Source organism: Talpa europaea, assembly GCF_964194135.1.
Source record: "Talpa europaea genome assembly, chromosome: 7".
NCBI lineage: Eukaryota > Metazoa > Chordata > Mammalia > Eulipotyphla > Talpidae > Talpa > Talpa europaea.
The window spans coordinates 22,584,267-22,605,729 of NC_140074.1; the positions used below are offsets into that span (position 1 = coordinate 22,584,267).

At 38.0% G+C, this 21,463-nt stretch overlaps 1 protein-coding gene across 2 annotated transcripts in view; it reads right to left on the reverse strand.

Moving 5' to 3' along the window:
- The window catches only part of ADAMTSL1 (ADAMTS like 1), a gene marked incomplete at both ends in the record, with an annotated part of 350,834 nt that overhangs the window by 290,549 nt on the left and 38,822 nt on the right, over positions 1–21,463 (reverse strand). For both annotated transcript variants that reach the window (XM_084239275.1, XM_084239274.1), the window contains one exon: positions 10,574–10,619. In XM_084239275.1, the coding sequence (XP_084095401.1) occupies positions 10,574–10,619 (46 nt within the window). The remainder of the gene's footprint in view (positions 1–10,573; positions 10,620–21,463) is intronic.

Sequence of the window (21,463 nt, forward strand, 5' to 3'; positions counted from 1 at the left end):
CAGATCCACCAAATGAAGGAATCTGTGAATCATTAAAAAAATGTTTATTTCTTTATGCCACAAATGATAAAACAGCTAGTCATAAAATATGAGGGTTTTTTTTTCCCAGAGTAATTGCTGCAAATATTTTCAACCATTATTTTAAATGCTCAGTGTTTAAGTTTGAAAGAGAAATGATGTGTTTTGAACCAAAATCAACGTCCAGTTATCCACATGGCATGCTGTGTACTTGCATTTGGAGATGAATTCATTTGCAAGATAGTCAAAGCTTAGCATTTATGTTATCATAGTTTGGACAGGGACTCTGTTCTCCAAAAACAGTAAGAGTCATTTATCATTTTTTACTTCCTAAAAACTATCTTCCTTCATTATCTAATCTCAGCATAAATAGAAAGAACTGCAGCCCAGGGAAATTAGGATGATTTTGAAAATGTGTTCCCTAAAGAACGTCCTTTTGTTTCAGCAAAAGCAATTCTTCTTAATGCTGAAAAGGAAACATACACACAAACCACAAAGCCCTACAAGTAGTTAGGTCACCCTTCTATGTTCATTCTAGCTTTGTGATATGCTAGGCTCATTATGAGGGATATAGATTGGTCCCCTGGGGTATGTTTCTCAGAATACACAGCAATTCCAACCTAGCATGTGTCTGGCCAGAAAGCCACGCTTTATAGCTGCCAGAGACCTAACTGTGTAGCTGAAGCACTGGGCATTGTAGAGAAAGGCTGATTTTCCATTTTGTCCACAGGAAGGGGCACAGTAAGTCTGCAGTTCTGCCAGAGATGCGGCCTAATGTTCTTGTTCCAGAACACCTGCAACCCGTTACATGGCAAATTAATCTGGACAAGTTCTCCAGGATGCCACACATTAAGGCTGATCTTCAGAAATTTAAAGAAATCTAATTTTCACTTTTGTATACAGTGTATTCATCTGGAATGAGTACTCTGCCACAGAAAGGGGCAAATTTAAGAATGGGAATAAGAAAAGACAGAGCCAATATTACCTAGTCGGGCATTGGGCTGAGTGCTTGTTAGCTATTTTCTCATGAACGCCTCAGAAAAACCTTGTGAGTGGTACTTTTTCCCAGCATTTCAAAAATACATTTTCAATGAATTTTAAAATATTTAACCCAACCTCATTTTTCTTTCAAAAGTTTTAAAATTACACCAGTAATAAAATACATGTTCTCTTTTTAAAAAAATATGAAACAAAAGTAAATAGAATAAAAGAGTAAATAGAATAAAAAGGCCCTCATAAGTTATTCACAAACCTCTCTATTGTGTAGGACTTGTAATCAGTGGGATGTGTGTCTTTCAAAATGTGTGATGTGTTACATTTCCCAGATACATGCAAGTTTAGGAATTTTTAAAAACTGAGACCATCTTAAAGATATTACTGTACAATTTGATGTTTGTTCCCATACAGTATATTAGAAGAACTTTACAGATTGTACCTATAGATTCTACTTATTCTTTTTAATGATTGTATAGTGTTCCTGAAATGGACATACCACAACTTACTTGACCAGCTCCCCTCCATTTGTTTCTAATTTTTAAGCTACCATCAATATAAAATGTATTAACATTCTCTGTACATATATAAGAAGGGTAGTTTTATAGGAAATCTGACAGAGGTTGAAGAATTGTTCCAAAGCACATCATCAGTAAGGAGCAGCCCCAGGGCTCAGAAGTTTATTTCCTTTCCACTATACAATGCTGCTTTCAGTCCTCGGTGTCCACGGGATTGGAAAAGGAAACCTGTGTCCTTTAAATCACTGTTCCCTCCTCCCACACAGACTGCCCAAATGCAAAACGCATGTGGAGTCTAAAGGATAGGTGAGTCTGATCCCAATTTTGTTATATTAATGTACAAATGAAGTCCTAATAAAGTTACTTGGAAAAGACATGTCCTACCAGACTTTAAGATGAGATCACTCTCCTTCTTGGTGAAGATTACAATATAAGGAAAATTTCTGTTTCTTAGTTGGATGGGTCAATAGGAGGAAACATGGATGGATCTGGCCAGAATCCCATGTCTTTGTTCCACTGTTGGAGAGAGTTGAGTCAGTCTTGAGGGGAACCACCAGGATGCCCAGGGTGCCCTCTGGAAGCCCCCTGTACTAGATGGGGGTTTTGAATTTTTATTAAAAAGAAACCAGCATTCTTTTCCTCATAATTTTTCCCCCTTAAGAGACTTGCTACTTGAGGTTAAGAAATCCCTCTACTGCCTGACATATATTTCAGTCTGAGATTGACTGGCTGTGGGCCTGGAAGAGGAGAGATGCACAGAAGGGGGTAGTTTAAGCAACCTAGCTTTCTGTCAGCCTGCTGTTCTTTCAGACAATGCCTGTAACTCCTAGTGAGATGTTAAAGAATGCCCTTGAAAAATAACATTTGGGGGTAAGTTCAGACTCTTCAGCATAGATAAAAGCCACTTTCCCCATAACCCTCTCATACCATATATCATAAAATGACCCTCCAGGGCCTAAAATAAGCTGGGCTATTTCACCTTCACCACTCACATACACCCAGTGTCAATGTCACCTCACAAAGAATTTCCTGACTTCTCCTTATAGAGCAGAACTTGCTCCTCCCCACCCCAGTCACTCTTCATGCTATTATCCTGCTTCATTTCTTTCTGAAATTTTCACTGTCTTATTTATCATCTGTCTTTTCCCACTAGAATATAAGCTTCATATGAATAGACTTATTCTATTCTGACACAGACTTAACTTTCTGTGTCACTATTATACCCCAGTGCCTAGACAAGTGCCTGGTACAAAGCAGGTGACAGTGCAAACTACTGAATGAATCTTACTACCATTTCCTCTAACATTCTCTCTCATCATAGCCTAGAAAAATTCTTACCATCTTGAAAAACTTAGGTCAGATGTTACCTTAATTTACTATTCACTGATCCATTATATGTGTTGAATGCCTACCATGCGATAGGAATTACCAGAATTCATCTACTCACAGCCTTTTTAATCTCAGTATTTTTTATGGCACTCCTAGGCCAAAAGGAATACTCAACAATACCTATTAACTAGGTACAAAAAACTTACTAGGTATTTGTGTGCAAACAACATAGTGGCCACTTGAAAAAACAGTACTTGTAACTTGAAAAGTAAATAATGTTATTTTATTTCATTCATAAATTTTTTTAACCAATGGTATGGATGTTCCTGTTGTGCACTGTACAACTCTCAAAGTCTGAAATCAGATTGAATGGTACTGCCCTCAATTCCTGCTCCACATTGATTTTCTTATAGTGCTTACTTTTTATCAAACCCAACTTTGCCAAGACAAGACATCAGAGAAAGCAATAAAGCAGAGTGTTCAGAGTGCCCAACAAATATCAAGTATTTCTGTGTATCCCCTGAATATTTAAAATAGCTCATGGTAACCCTGGCTGTCCACTGTGTTCCATGACATACAGTTTCAGAGGCACAGCATGCGACACTTCGTACTAGGCATGAGGGTCAGATGTGGACTCCGTGACCTCTAAGCACTTGAGGCTTACCTCCATACCTTCTATGATTATCACATTTGAATTGTGTTTCTATGTCAGATTTTCCCAATGACAGGCACACATCCTTTTATCAATATAAGCAACTCCTAATATTCTTAATGCAGAGTAAGTGTTGGTTGTTCAGTAATTTTCATTTAAGTAAAACAAACAAGAGAATAAGTGAGCAAATGAATGACCCTGACAAGTAGCATGAAGTCTTTTCAGCTACTGAAATAAGGACTTGATCATGAGAAAGTTAACCTCCCAACCTTAGCTGTGTCTGTTGGCTGGAAAATGGCCTAGGATTCAGGCTCACCGACCGAGTCTTGCAACTGTTATTATTTACAACAGCATCTGTCTAGACGCCAAGGTATTTCCCTGATCTGAATGTTTTTCTAGCAGTTTTTTTTTTTTTTAATTTTGACCCAGGAAGGCTTGTAGAAGAAAGACTACTCATTGCTTCCATGTGTTACTATTTGACTCAACACAGCATCAAATGTGTCCTGACTTTATGCTATATGAAGGTACAAATGGACATTTGGTTCAAAGGGGAATTTACCTTATATTGACCATTAATAACCACATGAAGGACTCTGTGAAAGTCATGAACGCTTACAACCTTGCTGCTGAGAACTACTGGTTGAGATGGATGGTCAAGGTCTATAGCAAGGGCAAGAGCTTTGCTTCTCTGGTCCACATTGGCTCCCTTCCCTGTAACTCTACTTTATTGCTGACTGTAAATCTTTTTACTACAGTATTGCCAGTCACTAAACCAACACAGATATCTTCATTAGTCTGCATTCAGGTCCAAATCCAGTATAAGCCAGACCAAATAGTTTGGATGAATTATAGAATTGGAGAGCTGGAAGGGACCTTTGGGAATTTGTTTCAACCCCCTCATTGTTTGGGTGCAGAAACTAAGACCTAAAAAAGTTAGGAAATTTCCCAGGTCATTTTGTTCTTTCTGGCCATAAGAGCTGCTGCCTTTGTCCCGTGTTGGAATGTTGCACCTAAGACATTCCATGGCAACAATGCTGGAGACCAGAAAAGAGAATTGTGCCAAATTGAGAATGAAGCAAAATGACTTAGGACAAGACATTCTACTTCTAAACATGTCTCGAATCTTCCCACCAGTGCCACCCTAGTCCAACCAAGCATTAGTGCTCACCTGAACTATTGCAACAACGTCCTCGGCTGGCATTTTCGCTTCCCCTTCCTGCTTGCACTCTTATCTCCAGAGAGATCCTGCAGCCAAACTTGCCTTTTACAACATAAATCCAACTCTAGTCTCCCCTCCTTCAATTTTCCAGTAGGTTCCCTTTGCACTGAAAATATAATCTAAACACTCTATATTGTCCCATATGATCTAGCGCCTTCTTGTTTTATTTTGGCTCTTTGTTTTTTTCTTATCTTCCAACACTCTCTCCTTTGCACATTATACTCAAGATGTATTGGTCTTTAGTCTTTTTCTGAACACACCAAGTTGCTTCACACTTCATCGCTTTTGCACTAACTGTTCATTCTATCTGGGTTGCTTTTCCTGACACAGAGCTTGTTCCTTCCTGTGATTCAAACATCAATTTTAAAATGGGTCTCCTTGATCATTCAATCTGAATAGATTACTGACCACTTAATTCTCTGCAGAGCACTGGTTGCTACCTACATTTTTCTTGTAAATAATTTGTATGGGGCCTCCCCAGTGGCACAGCGGTTGAGCACTGGGTTGCGAAGATCCCCGCAGCTTCTACAGTGCTGGTTCAATCCCCGTCCGCAGGGCGAGGGTCCCACATGGTGCGCAGACCTCTCCTGCTGCCCGGTGCTCCCCTCAGCAGTGTATTTTGTCGGTCTGCCTGTTCTATTCCCTGCTCTGGTGAATACTCTCACCCTCCCACACTTCTGACTGTACCCAGTGCTTGTAAAAATAAATAAATAAATCTTAAAAAAAATAATTTGTATGTTTGTCTCCAACTGAACTTGCTTCATTAGAATGAAAGCTTTAGGAGAAGTGTTCTTGGTCTTTCTCCTCATTGTGTCCCAGGACCAAGAACAATTCTTGCCCTTATTGTTTTTGAAAAGAATGAATATTGTTTTGTTTCTGTATTCTGAAGACATTTTTAGTTGTTTCCATCATCCCTCAGAAGATGGAAATTTCTGCCCACCGGCATCATGACTGATCTCTAAGAACTGAGTACAACAGAAATGTAGTTTGCCAATTTTAACCTCACAGATATTTTAAAGAACAATAAAATGTTGCAGTGGAGCACTACAATCTTAATAAAGAACTTAAGAGTGCCACCAGCTACCAAGGTACCTCATAGGCACCCTAGTGTTTTAGGCTGCTAATTTTGGTCACTGTTTCCTAAGTCTCAAAATCTGATGAAGCTGAAGACAGTGATGTCTGCAAGTAATCAAGCATTAGTCTAATCACTTTGGAAGTCAGTTTAAAATGTCTAAGATCACAGGGTTCAGATTTGAGGTTGAATTTGAATAAACATGAAGATGTGACTTAAGGAGAGCTTTTTCAAAGTGATCAGGGAAGATCTTAGATCTAAATGACCCATTTGAGTGGTTTGCTAGTTTATACCTATTATTTCTTTCAACAGTATCCTCATTTTTCTTTTCAAAGAGAGTGTCTTTCCAATTTCCTAGGGAGGAGGAGGGGCTATAAAATAGGAAGAGTTAGATGAACTATGTCCTTAGGAATGAAAATATTCTGCTTTGACCAACAGAAACAGTATAAGAAGGTACGATGTCTACAGTAGGATTTCTTATATTGATATGTCAGTGGAGTGATAGCAAGGGAACCTTAAAAATTTTAAAAATAAAAGTATAGGCTTTTCTTGATTTTTCAAAAAAAATGAGGAAATTGAAGAGATTTTTTTTTATTCCTGAGCCTCAAGAACAAGAAACATTGTATGTAGCACATCAAAAGAATAGAAAAAAGGGTGACTATTTGGAGAAGTTCAAGAGCCCCAGTTAGGTGTCTAGGGATTAAGGAGCACCCCTGTAGTCTTAGCTAACAAGTGAATCTCAAGTTTTTCCAAAGTTAGTATCTGAAAGGGAAATACTTAACTGAATCATTCTGAACTTCTTTGCTTAAAAAACAGGAGTGTAATTTTGAAAAAATCTTTTCTTACAATATTTTTAATTAATATTCCTTTTTTTGACAATGTTGCTCCTGTCATGGTCAAAAACCAGGGGGAAAAAGCTTCAAATTATTTGAAGACTCTAGGTTCTCATAAAAACCTCTGTCAGTTTGATTCTACAAGCTGTAAAGAGTTGGCTCATGTAATACAGTGGGTTTTAAGTAATATTAAGTCAGAGTTTTCGGCTGCATCTGTCCATAAAAATGCTCATAATGATAGCAGAGGAGTTGTGGACTATTTCTGAAGAGTTTTAAGGAAAGGGTAGGCAGACGTATGTTTGTGATTCTTTAGGCATTTATCTTACTTAAGATGGTTTGAACCCTTTCCACTATTCTAAATGCTAGAAAAAAAGAATTGGAAATTAAGCAGATTCCTTAACAACGCGAGGGTGTATTATTGTAAACATACAAAACCCTTGATATATAAGATGCCATTGTAATAAAAGGGAGAATAAGAAAAAATGATCAGAATATATTATCATTGAAAAATTTTTTTCATGCTATTTACTAAAACAGTCAATAATCAATGCAAGTTGAGTAAGGGATATGTGTGTGGTGGTAGAGGAGAAGGCAATGACATGAATGGGCTTAAGTGGTACCTAGTGTCCTGGATGGAAATAGAGAAATGAACTTGAAAAAAACTGTCCATTGAACAATTACCCTTACTCCCAATTATGATGCTTTCTAGTTTCTTCTAATCTCCCTAGTCAGGCATTTTAAAAAAATATACATTTTATTCATTTAGATTCTCTCATCTCATCTGCATTCTTGCCCTGGGTTTCCCCAATCTTTATTTTATCTGCTCCTGCTTCAGTGCATCTCAGAATTGCCAGACTAAGTCCTAACACCCAGAGGACCATGTTCTCTGTAAGATCAAGCTTTCTAGCTTCAGATGAACCACCTTTACTACCCAAACATTCTCTTATTCTGCTTTGCTAACTTCCACCCATTTTCCCCAATGGCTATTCAAGGTCTTCATGTTCACTTTCCCAAGTTCACCACACTTCCTTTGCTTTCAGCAGATGACCTAGAAAACTTCTGTATGGAGAAACCTGAGCCTCTTCATGAGCAGATTCAACTTTTCTCTTCTTTAAAATCTTTTTATATTCTCATCCATTCTTTCTCAATTTGCTTCTCAGAATGAAGTGTATGTTTCTCTGGTTCATCCAGTGTTCACTTCTTTGTGTCACCCACTATTTTGTTTGAGACCTTGTGGCATCAAGTATACCTTTATATTTACATATCTTCATCTCTCCCTCAAGTCAAACTCATCTCTCAGGCATCTCTCATTGAAAGCAAACCACTGTCTATCCTTCTGTGACTCCACATATGATGGGGTGACTCTGTTAGTACCATGCCATCATTAATAAACCTCTTGACCCCCTGAAATCTTATAATATAACTGCTCCCCCATTGGCCTTGTTTCAGACTTCATGAAACTGCTCCCCCATTGGCCTTGTTTCAGACTTCAACCTCCTGATAACATTTATCCTACCTAACATCTAAGGAATTATTTTTATTTTTTTTTTTTTATAGAGGCATGTTTTTCTTTCTTTCTTTCTTTCTTTGTTTTGTTTATACATGCACTGGGTACAGTCAGAAGCGCGGGAGGGTGAGAGAATTCACCAGAGCCAGAGCAGGGAGCAGAGCAGGCAGAAGGACCGAAGTACACTGCTGAGGGGAGCAGCGGGCGGCAGGAGAGGTCTGCGCGCCATGTGGGACCCTCCTCCGGTGGCCGGGGAGCAGCCGGGGATCGAACCGGCGCCGCAGAGGCTGCGGGCAGCTTCGCAACCCAGCGCTCAACCGCTGCGCCACCGGGGAGGCCCTAAGGAATTATTTTCTTATTTCTTCTTCTATCTGGCCCAGGGTGCTTTTCATGGCTTATCTCTATCTGTGTTCTTTTTCTACTGAATACGGATATTCACTACTGTGGAGGTTCCCTTCTCTCATCATTATATAAACTCAAGCAAACAAAATGCTAAAAGATCTTCAAATTATTATTTTTTTTGCTTTGTGTTTCTATGACTTGAGACCTAATCTCTTTCTTAATATCTAAGTCCCATTGCCTACTTTAATATGCCATCTACAATTCCAGCCTGTAGGTCAAAGTTAACACTGTTCCCAAATAAAATTTACTATTTTCCTTTCCCAAATCTCCCAACTTTCTAAGTTCTGATACTTACATTCCTATTCTTTTAAATGCCATTTTATATTCAAGAAATCTACTGTGTGTTTAATATGTATAAGTCACCAGTTCTGGGAATCACAGGACAAGATGAAGTTCCTATCCTTTAGCGTTTGCACACTAGAGTGGGGAAACAGAGGTAAAAATCCAACTCATCAAATGAGATGAATTTTGGTAGCTCTAAATGCTACAATGAGAGCAAAGTGTTATGAACCTTTGTGAGGGAGGAGGTTAGGCAGTGGGACAAAAGCATCAGAAAAAGTGGTCACCAAAACCTCTTTAAGGAGGTAGCATTTGACCTGAGACAGGAAAAGGGAAAATAGCAGTCATAAAATATTGAAAAAAGAATTGTAACAGAAGGGTCTTTCTTTACTCCCACCTCATTCTATTACTCCAAATTGTTAAATTTTTCAGGTATCTTAATTTGGACCTCGTTTGCATCATCTTCTCCCAGTTTAAGCCCTCATTACTTCTTGTTCCCCGTCTATTTCCTGTTCTAGTGTATTCTTCATATCACTATAGTATTTGTCTTCTGAAGTGACACTCCATGATACCAGACTCTCTAAAATATGTAGTGACCCCTTCCATCATTCACTGGACTAATATAAAATAGGAAACCTAACATTCAAATTTGCTTATGGTATAACTCAACCATATCTTCAAATTATTTTCTTTCAGAGTACTGAACACTATCCTACCCAAATTAGTTTTGAACACACCTTAAACATCCCTGTTCCAATGTTGTCTAGTCTCCTCCACTTGGACTGATGGTCACCCCTCATACCCAGTCTGGGCCAGTGAGAACCCTCCTAGTCCTCTTAGCCCTACCTCTAATGACCTTGTCCATGAAGACCTTTCAGCTGTATCTGTTTTTTTTTTTTTTTTTAAAGATTTATTTATTTATTTATTTATTTATTTATACAAGCACTGGGTACAGTCAGAAGCACTGGAGGGTGAGAGAATTCACCAGAGCCAGAGGGGAGAGCAGAGCCAGCAGACTGATGAAGTACACTGCTGAGGGGAGCAGTGGGCAGCAGAAGAGGTCTGTGTGCCATGTGGGACCCTCGCCCGGTGGCCAGGGATTGAACTGGCGCTGCAGAGGCTGCGGGCAGCTTCGCAGCCCAGCACTCAACCGCTGCGCCACCAGGGAGGCCCTCAGCTGTATCTGTTTTAATCCACAAAGAATTCCACCACTTTCTTGCAACATACAACATATTTTGTCCTTGAGTGTGGTTAGGTACACATCTGTCTTCTCTTTCTGCATTCCTTACTATATTACAGATGTTTTGACACTTCTGACAATGACACATGCTGTCTATACTACTAGTGCAGTGCCTCACACATAGTTGGCACTGAATTGTATTTGATGAATCAATGACTTGTCAAATCTCCCAGATTGATTAATCTTTAATTCATCAACCCTCCAAGTGATTTCCCTTATCATCCCTGTTAATTGTTCTCAAGAGACTTAGAAGTGAAAAGTCAGCAATTAGAGAGGAAATATAGAGTCCCTGTTTTGAAATAATCAAGTTAGTTTCAAATAGGACAAATGCTTAAGAGTTTAATGAAAGGACATTAAAAAATTGTATTTTTAAATGCTTCATAAGATTCATGAGATAAATAACTTAGTAAAATATTAGTTGGTTGATTTCTTGCTCAAGATACACAGAACTGCATTACTCAGCACTTAAAAAAAAAAAACATTATCACAATCACAGAACCTCAATACTTACCACATTACTGCATGTTCTATATCTGATATTTCTTCCTTCACAGCTCCTAGGTTACAAAAAGAAAAACAGCTCATTACTATCTATAAAGGGCTCAAACTTTGAGCTATTGCCTTACAAAAGTTCTCATCTCTCATTAATTTCCTCTTAATACTATCATAACAACCTCTCTTGTTCTGTGTGTATTCTTAAGGATTTACTATCAAACACTAAATTCAGCAGACCTAAGGTAGTTGTGCATATAAATTTATTTGTCCATAGCAGCTGAAACTAAGCAGTCATTTTGCTAGTGCTTAAACAAACATTAAAGCAAGTATTTATGAAAAATACTAATATTAAATGAATTCTATCTTGGGGCCTCCTTGGTGGCACAAGGGGTTAAGTACAGCTCTATGAAGCAATCCACAGCCTCTGCAGCACGAGTTCTAACCCTGGCTGGCCAGGGAGCAACCCACATGGCACAGCAGACCTCTCCTGACTTGCCCGCTGCTTCCCTCAGCAGTGTATTTCAGTCAGTCTGTCTGTTCTGCCCCCCACTCTGTCTCTGGTGAATCCTCTCACCCCCAGCCCCCGGCACCTCTGGCCTGTACCCCAGGTCTTGTATGCATAAATAAATTTAAAAAAATGAATCCTATCTTAATTATTTCTGGTATAAAACTGAAGATGAATTTCATTGGAAAAAAACATCTTGAATATGATAAGTACTGCACTTAATACTCAACATTTCTTTTTAAAATTATAGATCTAAGGATATGAGAAGTCACAATTATTAAAGAATTATGTCCATGTCTAATAAATACTTGCTCAGTATAGAGGTTTTGGGAAAGATTACCAAATAGAAAAAAAGTTCCCTGTAGTTATCTCATTTAAAAACAAAAACTATCATTCTGACTTAACCAATTTCTTTTCAGAAACATACAGTTTTATACCTTATTTTTTTCCTCTGAAAAAAATGAGGAGCTATTTCCTCATACCATAAAATAACTGTAAATATATCATTTTGAGAGCTACATAATATTCCATAAAAAACATAATTTGTATAACATTTTTTCCATTACTGGTCACTGAAGTAATTTCCAAATTTGGGAGTTGATAAAATATAGTGTGATAAACAATGTTCATTCATACATTTTATCCAAGTTTCTGACTATCTTTAGGATAGATAAATTTCTAAAAAGGGAATTACAAGACTAAAGGGAATGAGCTTTATAAGGCTCTTGGTAAATATTGCCAAATTGCATTCCATTAAGATTGTACCATTATGTACTCCCACCAGCAACACATGGGAGTTTCCATTTTACTGAACTCTTGTGAGCAAAAACAATTTTTGATTAAACATGCAATGATGACACAAGTTTTCTGCTCTATTCAAAATCAGTCATGCTTTGTAAAAAGCAAATAAAGCTCTATTTATGAAATTTAATTGATTATACTAACACTGAATAGTTACAGAATCCTATTATAGGTAATTTTCTAAGCTTGTTATTTATATGTATTAACTTATTAAATCTTCTCAAAAAACCCTGGGAGACAGGATACTATCATAATACCCATTATACAGCTCAGAAAACTGAAGCATAGGGAGATGAGGTAATTTGCCAAAATAAGACAACTATTAAGTAGTAGCACTGACATTTGAAACCAGGTGATCTGGCTAACTACAGAGCTTATATTCAGAACCACAATGATTTCCTGCCTTCTAATTCATGTCTTTGTTCAACAACTATCCATTAAGTTCCTATTATAAGCTGGGCAATGCATTTACTTATGAAGCTACAAAGAAAAATGAATATGACTTGTTTGCTATTAGGAAAATCACTCATGTAACTCAGGGACAGATAAGCTTGATAGTATTTGAGAATGCCATTCAAAAGAAAATGCTATCTGCAAACACACAAAATTTATCTTAAAGAGGTAGAAAAGTCTCAAGTCTGAAGACCTGACTGTAACTATATTGACTGCATGAATATACATTAATAACAGAATGTAGCAAGGGAAAGGGTGGGCTGGCCAGGCATCAGAATCATGGTAAAAATTAGAATAACAGAGATGCATAGCTGTCAGTGCCCAGCCCAGTAATGCCCCAGGCAAAGGGCCATTGGCAAGGTAGTTGCTGCCGTGATATAGATGCCTCATGCTAACCCAGCTGATGCCAAAGATTGTTTTGCTCATCCCAGGAATACCCCTTGTCATGATGCCACAGTTGGCCAAGAAATTTGCCAAGGGTGATCTGATTTTTTTATGATTGCTGAGAGGCAGATGTGCTGAGCAGGCTGACATGGGTATTTTGGTTCATGGGATACACAGTTCTATTTTTCATTGTGAATTAATAAAATGGCATTCCATTTTAAAACATTAATTTCATGGGCCAAGTCATTGTAAGCATACCTCCAAGAGAAAAACCCCTTCTTGGTATAATTGCTAAAAAATATCAGGTTTCTGAGTCTAAAGATGTGTGTTAGGATATTCTCTATCTTCTGGGTAGTTATAAAGATTAACCGAGTTAAGATTTGTGAAACACTTAACAGTTCCTAGCCCGCAGCGAGCATTATGTAAGCATTTGATAAATTTTTAGTCAAGTGTGTAACAAATGTAGAAATTACATAAGGATGTGTGGAGGAGACCAGGCAAAGGCACTGAAGTTTGAAAAGATATCATATGTTTACAAATTTTCGAATGATTTTGTTTGGTTGAAACTTTGGGTTTATGTGGGAAATTTCAGGAAATGAGAGAAATCCCTTCTAATTTTGAACTTTGCAACAAAGGGGAACCAGTGAAGGTTTTAAAGCACAGGAGATACAATGACTTCAGCTTTTAAAAAGTGAATTCTGGTGTTAATCATTAAAACCTGAAAACTGTCTTTTCCACCTCATTTTATTTTCTTTTGTTAACCATAACTCCCTAAAGGAGTAATGGATTTAATTCTGAATTAGGAGTTTAAAGAGCTGGGTTAGAGACTTTGCTCTTTTTGGTATAAGTCTTTTATCTTTTCAAGGTCTTAAGTTTCCTCAGCTGTCAAATGGATACAGGAAACACCAGTACATAAAGTTAAGATCATTAACTGAGATAATTTACAAAAGCTCTGTTTATTTTTTTTCTTCTTTTATTATTTTTTAATTTTATATATTTTTTACATCATTTTTCATTTTTGCACAATGTATGCATTTTCATCTTGGTTATATTCCCCATACAATTTCCACCCCCCCCCCCCCGTATTGATCGGACTCCTTCCTCCCCTCCCCTCCTGCAGTGCATCTCTGTTTTATAGTTGTTTGTTGATTTTGATTTTTACTTTATTGTAATTAGTTTTTTTCCTGGTCCCTTATTTAGTTTTTCTAAATTCCTGCTATGAGTGAGACCGTCCGGTATTTTTCTTTTTCTTTCTTATTTTTTTCCGAGCATGATCCCTTCCAGCTCCATCCATGTTGCTGCAAATTGCATGAGTTTATCTTTTTGATTGCTGAATAATATTCCATTGTGTATATGTACCATGTCTTGATCCAGTCATCTGTTTTGGGGCATTTGGGTTGTTTCTATAGCTTGGCTATTGTAAATAGTGCTGCTATAAACATAGGGATGCAGTTATCCTTTTGAATTAATGTTTCTGTGTCCTTTGGGAAATACCTAGGCATGGAATTACAGGATCATATGGAAGCTGTGTGGAGATTCCTCAACTTGCCAAAAGCTCTGTTTAAATGCCAAGGGGTTAGAGATGTAATTTACTAAAATTAACAAAGTAGAAAAATACCTGCTTTGATCATTTAAATAAGCTCTTCTAGCAGGTATTTTAAACTGTATATACGTACATGGTTTTCAAAGCATCTTTGGTATTAGGCGGAGATAAAAGCATATCATGCAAAAGATGACTTAAATGCATATTTAGCAAAAACAAAAACCCAAAACAAAAAACATTTGCCACTATTTCCAAATATCCTGTAATTGTTTAATACCTAATATTGATTTGCAAATATTTAATTATGTCCCTGAATTAAATCTTCTCTCTGCTATATTGTATTACTCTTTTTTAGCAAAAGCTTGTTTAATTGACAGAAATATGGTATTAAAGTGGTAATGTCTTAGATCGTAAAGGTTCTCATTACTTAAAGACAACTATCTAATTTTGGATAATAATAGTAATACTAGTCTTTATTATAAATTGAGAGTCTGCTGTGGGTATCTGATCCAGTATTAGGTATTCTATGTAGATCATCTCTAATCTTCCAACAACTCCACAAGGCTTTGTAAGTCCCACTTCAGATTAAAAAATGGAGAATGAGAAAGATTAGGTAACTTAAAATCATATACACAGAGAGAAACTATGACTGGAACCCAAGTTTTCTAACTGCATAGCATATAAAATAATTTTAGAAAATGAACACAAGTACTTAAAATGTGCAAAATACTAGCACCAGGTTAAATGTAGGAAGCTGAGCAGGGAGTTGGCCTGGGGGTTAACTGCACCTTCTTATTACAGCAATATATCAGTTGCTTCTCAATTCTGGTAAATCCACTTCTAGTCAGTAAAAGATACCTAGATACACATTGCACATTTGGAACTTCTCCAAGAGAACCACGCTCGTCAGTAAAATGTAATGTGAAAGCACTTCAGTGCAGAGAAGTTTATATTTTTTTAAAGTTCAAATTTATTAAATGTGAATATAAATTCTACTAAAGTAATGAAGTTACTATTCCACCACAAGGATTTGATTCTTGCCAAGTGTGAAGTTCCTCATCCAAGGCATTTATCTGGGCACAGAAGTCTCATCTGAGAATTTAGCAGTAAAAAATATTTTCTTCTCTCTTTTTTAAAAATAGTTTGTTAATATAAAACAGCTGAAGGGTTTCCTTCACATTTAAGCAAAATAAAATTCACTTCTGGGAATGAACACCAACATGTGAAATTTTAGCCCAAAATGGTTTCCGATGAATGTGACAGACCGCTGATAACAGGATTTAAGTAAATGCATCCTCTTGACACAAACTATACAACAGTTACAGGACTGCGTTAAGAGAAATAAATACTGTACCAATTAAGGACTCAGTAATTGGTTCAAGAATGAAATAACAAATGTAAATATTAAAATGTTTTCCAACCCAAATCTGTATAGAAATTTCCATACTTATTTATTTCAGCTTTTTCCTCACCAATCACTTATTAATTTTGACTTCTTTATCTCAAAGTGAAAAACCACCGCAATCATAAGCTTTTGTTTGTGAATTATTCAGACTTTAATTCACTTATAATAAGATTAGTACAGGCTAGAGGCATATTTTATTGGTCTCTCATCAACACATAACAAACCTACCCAAACGGTTCCAATTCTTAAAATCCTGATGTTATCATAGTTTCAATTATCATAATTTAACAACCTTAGAAGAGATGAATTGCTATGGAAAACTGAAAGGTCTCTTTCCAGGCTCTAACAATTTCTTGCCTTCTCTGTTCCTCCCCCCTTCTGCTTATATAAATTAAAAGTTAAATCTTTAAAAGAGGAAGAAAGTATCTTTGCTTTATTGTTCTTTAAAAAATTTAAAATCTGATAAAATACATCAATTTTTACTTTAAAATTCTTCTCATCCCCTCTCTAAGAAAACAGATCCTGGTGATATGCCAGGCTCATCTCTGGAGTCAGTGAAGTTTCAAGAAAATCTGATAACTGTGTATTTAAAACTCCAGCCAAATCAAAACAAACCCTAGAAATTTGACTGTAGAGTTGAGGCTCCCAGATGTGGAGGTGATTTGGGAGCGAAATAGGAAGGGGGCCCAATGGGCTGTGGTAAAGGCCTATGGGTACCTTAGTGGTGGGTGTGGCAACATATCCCAAGAAGTGTGAACCTATATCTTTGACTCATATATGTTATTGAATGCCAACGATTCTGAACAAAGAATATAATTAAAAAAGAAACAATTCCAAAGACCTTAAGGACAACTGCATTGTGTTAAGCCCGCGAGACTTTGTCTTTAAAATCGAAAAGGCACAGAGACTTGCTAGGTAAGAACAGATATTTCTCTATCTCCTACCTTTCCTCCTGGACTTGGGACTAAGAATTTAAAAACAGTGCAGTGCATTTCTCTCTCTCTCCACCCCTCTCCCTTCATGTCCCTGCCTCCATCCAGTAAGAAACTATTAACTCTACAAGAACACAGGTCACCAATTCAGATCAGAATAACCCTGGGCCTTTGAAATGGGGAGACCTACAATGAGAACAGTTTACACAGAACAAACAGACTTTGAGCCACGGCAAAGATTTCAAGTAGTATGAGAGGACTGTTTCCCTTCCTTCCATCAAGTGCAAGTGAGCATTTCAGGACTCTCTGGAGTTACATAGGAAGAGAGCATCCCCAGGGAGCCAGTTACAAGTCTACATTTCTGGGGCTTCTAACAAAGACCTCAAAAGGAATAACAAATGCTGGAAATACCCGAGGGAATGAAGTGCAAATGCACTGTCAGGATGCTTTTCATTCTCTACAGACACATTATTGTAAGAGGTTCTTTCAGGAGACAACACTTGATACTAATCAACTTGGCTATTAAAAAGGAAGCTATAAGAACCGGGACCCATGTAAAGCTATGCTCACATGATCACGGTCCTCACCTATGGTTCAAAATGATGCAGAATTGGGGTTTGTGCATCACAGAGGGCTCGTGGTGATTTTGTCTTGCAGAGGGGAGCAGGCCAGCCCGTGAGTCATGAGTGCCATCTTCTCATCTTTCCCTCCCCCTATGTTTCTCCAGTGCTTTAAAAAGTCATGCTTTAGTGCTCTGCATTTGACTCCATGTTTAAACCAGTTGTTTAATTTTAATTTAGAGCATTTTTCATGAGAATTAAAATGAGCTTTGTTCACATGGAAACTATCTGTGTGGTGCTTGGTCTCAATTCATTACTAACCCTCCTTGCAAAAGTATCTACATTAAAAAAAGTAGAATGGTGGTTGCTGGGGCCTGGGGTGCGGGTGGGGGAATTGGGGAGATGTTGTTTAAGGATATAGATCTCCCACAAGTAGTTATGCAAGTTCTGGAAATCTAATACGCAGTGCAGTGATTCTAGACTAATGCAACAATACTATGTTATAAACCTCAGACTTGCTAAGAGACTAGATGTTAATTGTTCCCACCACAAAAAAAGAAATAATTATGTGATGTGATAGAGGTATTAGCTGGTGCTAAGATAGTAATCATATTGCAATATATACATGTGTCAAATCAGCATGTTACATACATTAAATTTACACAAAGTTTTATGTCATAAATTGTATCTCAATTAAAATGTACAGAAAATCATACTTACATTGTTTTTTCATTTCATGGTATATCTTTAAATAAATGGAAGTGTTCTAGTGTGCATCCCCAGTGAGTTCTACCTTGATATTCATAAATTTGGATTTTTTTGAACAAATATTTAATGAATGTATATTTAGTCTGGACTATGACTTCAAATCCCCTCTGCTGTCTTCCCCAATCATAAATGCTCTCAGGCAACCACTTTTGTCAAAGAAGAAGAAATCTGATTATAAGATTCTCCATAATAACTGATGCTTAATCTGGTTATACTTGCCTATGGAAAGCAGATCTTAAACATTAAAGGGCATTTTTTGACCTCCTCTGTGGCTATGCTTCACAGTTTTTTCCCATTTGAGGGTAAATCTCCTTCATTACACAAAGTCACTGAAATCTAGCAACAACACATCCACAGCCTACACAACCAGCAGTGGAAAAGTACCTCTGAAACAAGGAGGAGCTATGGGCCCCTGGTGTTTGGGGATTTTAAATGCATACATAAAAAATCTTTTTTGCCTTCAGCATTTACTTGCAAGGTCCCTGAATCCCACGCAGGACGCCTATCCGTTTTTCACTGTCTCTTATGTGTGCAATGCATCACGTGGCTCAAATAGATGAGTGTTAAGGGAGAGATTTATTTTTTTCTGTGTAGATAGATATACAAGCCAAACTATCATGACAACTTGATAAATGTAGGTTTTGAAAATGGTCTCTGTTGTAATGATACAACAAACAACAAGGAAGCAGGCTGCCAGGCCTTCTCCATCAGTAGGTGAGCTGGCAGGGACAGATGTGGCCCTGGTGTCACATTGGCCCTGGTGTCACATCAGCCCTGTGCCATCTGCCAGCAGCTCTCACACAGCCTAAGGAGCCCAGGAAGAGTCAACCTGAAGACTGCATATTCAAAGACATTTTAAACAGAGTGGGGGTACCAGAGGCCCAGATTTAAGAAACAGTGCCCCAAGTTGAGGTCTAGACTTAAAAGTGTTCCTTTGGCATCAGTAACATATTTTTGTAACCTTTGTTTTATGATTCAACACTCTGCTCTATACTAATCTTTCATTATAAAAACACTCTGAATCTGTGCCAGCCTGGAGACCCTAATTTATGTATACAGAGAGGGTTACTAAAACTTAATGTGGAGTCCAAATTCAATATAAATGGAAATGATGTATATTTGGGGAAAACATTATAAGAAGACATCCCCTCTGGTTGTTTGATCTTCTCCAGACTATAGGGAATTAAGGCAAGCTGTTCTGTGCTTCTATACAATCTTGAGCAGCAGTTCCATGGCTGTGGAGCTGTTAAAATTAAAGTGTAGGCCCGCATGAGGATATTACAGATTGAATTTTGGAGTTTATCCTATGAGTTTCAAACTGGTTTATTTGCTATTACGAGTGTTTGGTGTGTTCTAAATTACAACTAGAAAAATGACTGCCAGTTTTTTTTCCCCCAAACAAGTATGATTTTACATATCTCTGCTTGTTCTTCAAAGACAGACATGCTACAACAAAGAATCGAGTTCTCACAAATATGGGCTGGGGTTAGGAGGAGGTGGGTGCTCAGGTAATCAAAAAAGGAGCAAGCAAGAACAACGGCAGTATAAACTGTCATGATCACGTCCAGCTTCCAACACAGCAGACGCTCTTTGCGCAGGCTGCTCAGGCCTAGAGAGACCAAGCACAGTAAACAGCCTGAAAGTGGAAGTAAGCCCACGAACAGGGCCTCCTGGTTAACACACTCTTATATAACACTCTTGTTTAGTCACTTAACGCATTTATTGCACATCCAAGCTGAGCAAGTACTAAGCCAGGCATTCTGGAAGATACAAAAATGATTTCCCTGACCCTTATCAAAGTTATAATTCAGTAGGGAAAAAAAACCCACATCAGTCCACATAGAACACACAAAATTACACAGCTAACCTTTGAACAACACAGGTAGACATTGACTGATCCCTGCTCTATCAAAAATTCTTGTATCATTTACAGTCTGCTCTTCATGTCCATGGAGTTCCTCATTCAGGCAATCAATCAACTGACATTCACAGTTGGTTGACTCCATGAATGAGGAACCTGTGGAGAGAAAAATCAAACATCTAAGTCGACCTGAGCAGTTTAAACCAATCTTGCTCATAGGTCAACTGTAACACACAGTCAACAGTTATTGGGCCTGATCTGGACACTAGGAATAGAAGGAGTAACAAAAGGGAGGTTGATGAGAAGGAAGGAATGAAGATACTTACTGAGGTGAGATGTCTTTGAGCCACAGGAGTGTGATGGGAGAAAAGGGGATTCAAGAAGCAGCCCTCGCTTCATATTTCTGCTTCACAAAGTACCATAGTAGGCTCCTGGCCCTGATATTCAATTCAGCAAATTTCCTGACAGTGACTATGCACCTACTTTGTACAAGGCAAGAAGATATAAAGAAAAGCAAGATTACCCTCTGTCCATAGGACTGATGTCTAACGGGGAGCAGTGGCACACAAATACTGCAAAAGTCAGACTACAAGAAAGTGACTTTAAGTGGTCCAACAAAATGGCTTATAATACAGCAAAGAGACATTGATGGACACTGGGGAGGAAACTTAAAATCACATTTAGGATTCGAGAACTGGATGTGGGAAGCAAGAGGCACTGTAGATAGAGGGTTCATTAGAAGAGGCACAGAGAACAATTCTGCAGCCACCCAATCTCTCTTTACTTTTAGAAAAGATTTTTTTTTTGGTGGGACCCTCGCCGGCGGCCAGGGATCAAACAGGCGCTGCAGAGGCTGCAGGCAGCCTCACAGCCCAGTGCTGAACTGCTGCTCCACCAGGGGAGGCCCTAGAAAAGATATTTTTGTTTCTTTATTTGCTATTCCCTTCTGCAGCCTGTATGTCTGATTCCTGAGACCCAGTGCCTAGCAAAGTACCTGGTATACTGTTAGCTCTCCAAAGCATTTTTTTTTATTTTTAAATTTTTTTACAGCATTGTTCATTTTTAAACAATATTTGTGATCCCCCACCCCCTCAGGTGTAGTCCCCATAGAATTTCCTTCCCCAGTGCACCTGTGCACCATCACCTCAGTCCCCTGTGCTCCTCCCTCCCACCCCCACCCCTGCAGGATGTCTCTGATTTATAATTGTCCATTTTTGCTTTGTTGTGTTTTGTATTGTTTTTTTTTTACACTGATGTCTTATTTGGTTCCCCTATATTCCTGCTATGTGTAGCCATCCAATAATTTTCTTTTTCCTTCTGGATTATTTCACTGAGCATAGTTCCTTCTAGCTCCATCCTCGTTGCTGAGAATGGCAGGAGTTTATCTTTTTTGATTGCTGATCAAAAAAGATCCAAAGCATTTCTTGAGGAAAGGAAAGAGGGAAAGGGAAAAAGAGGGAAGGAGGAAGGGAGAGAGAGCAGGTGGGAAGGGACGAAGCTAGGCAGGCAAAAGGAGAGAGTACAATAGAAGGAAATGTTGTAAGGATAATTCCAGGTCATGAAGAACTTTTGGTCTCATATTTGCTCCAAATTTTTGAACCCTGAAACCTGATTAAAGTCTTCCTATAATAAACCAAAGATGAAAAGTTTAAAATGAAACTAAATAGCTACCAAAGGAAAGAAAGTGTGGCTCT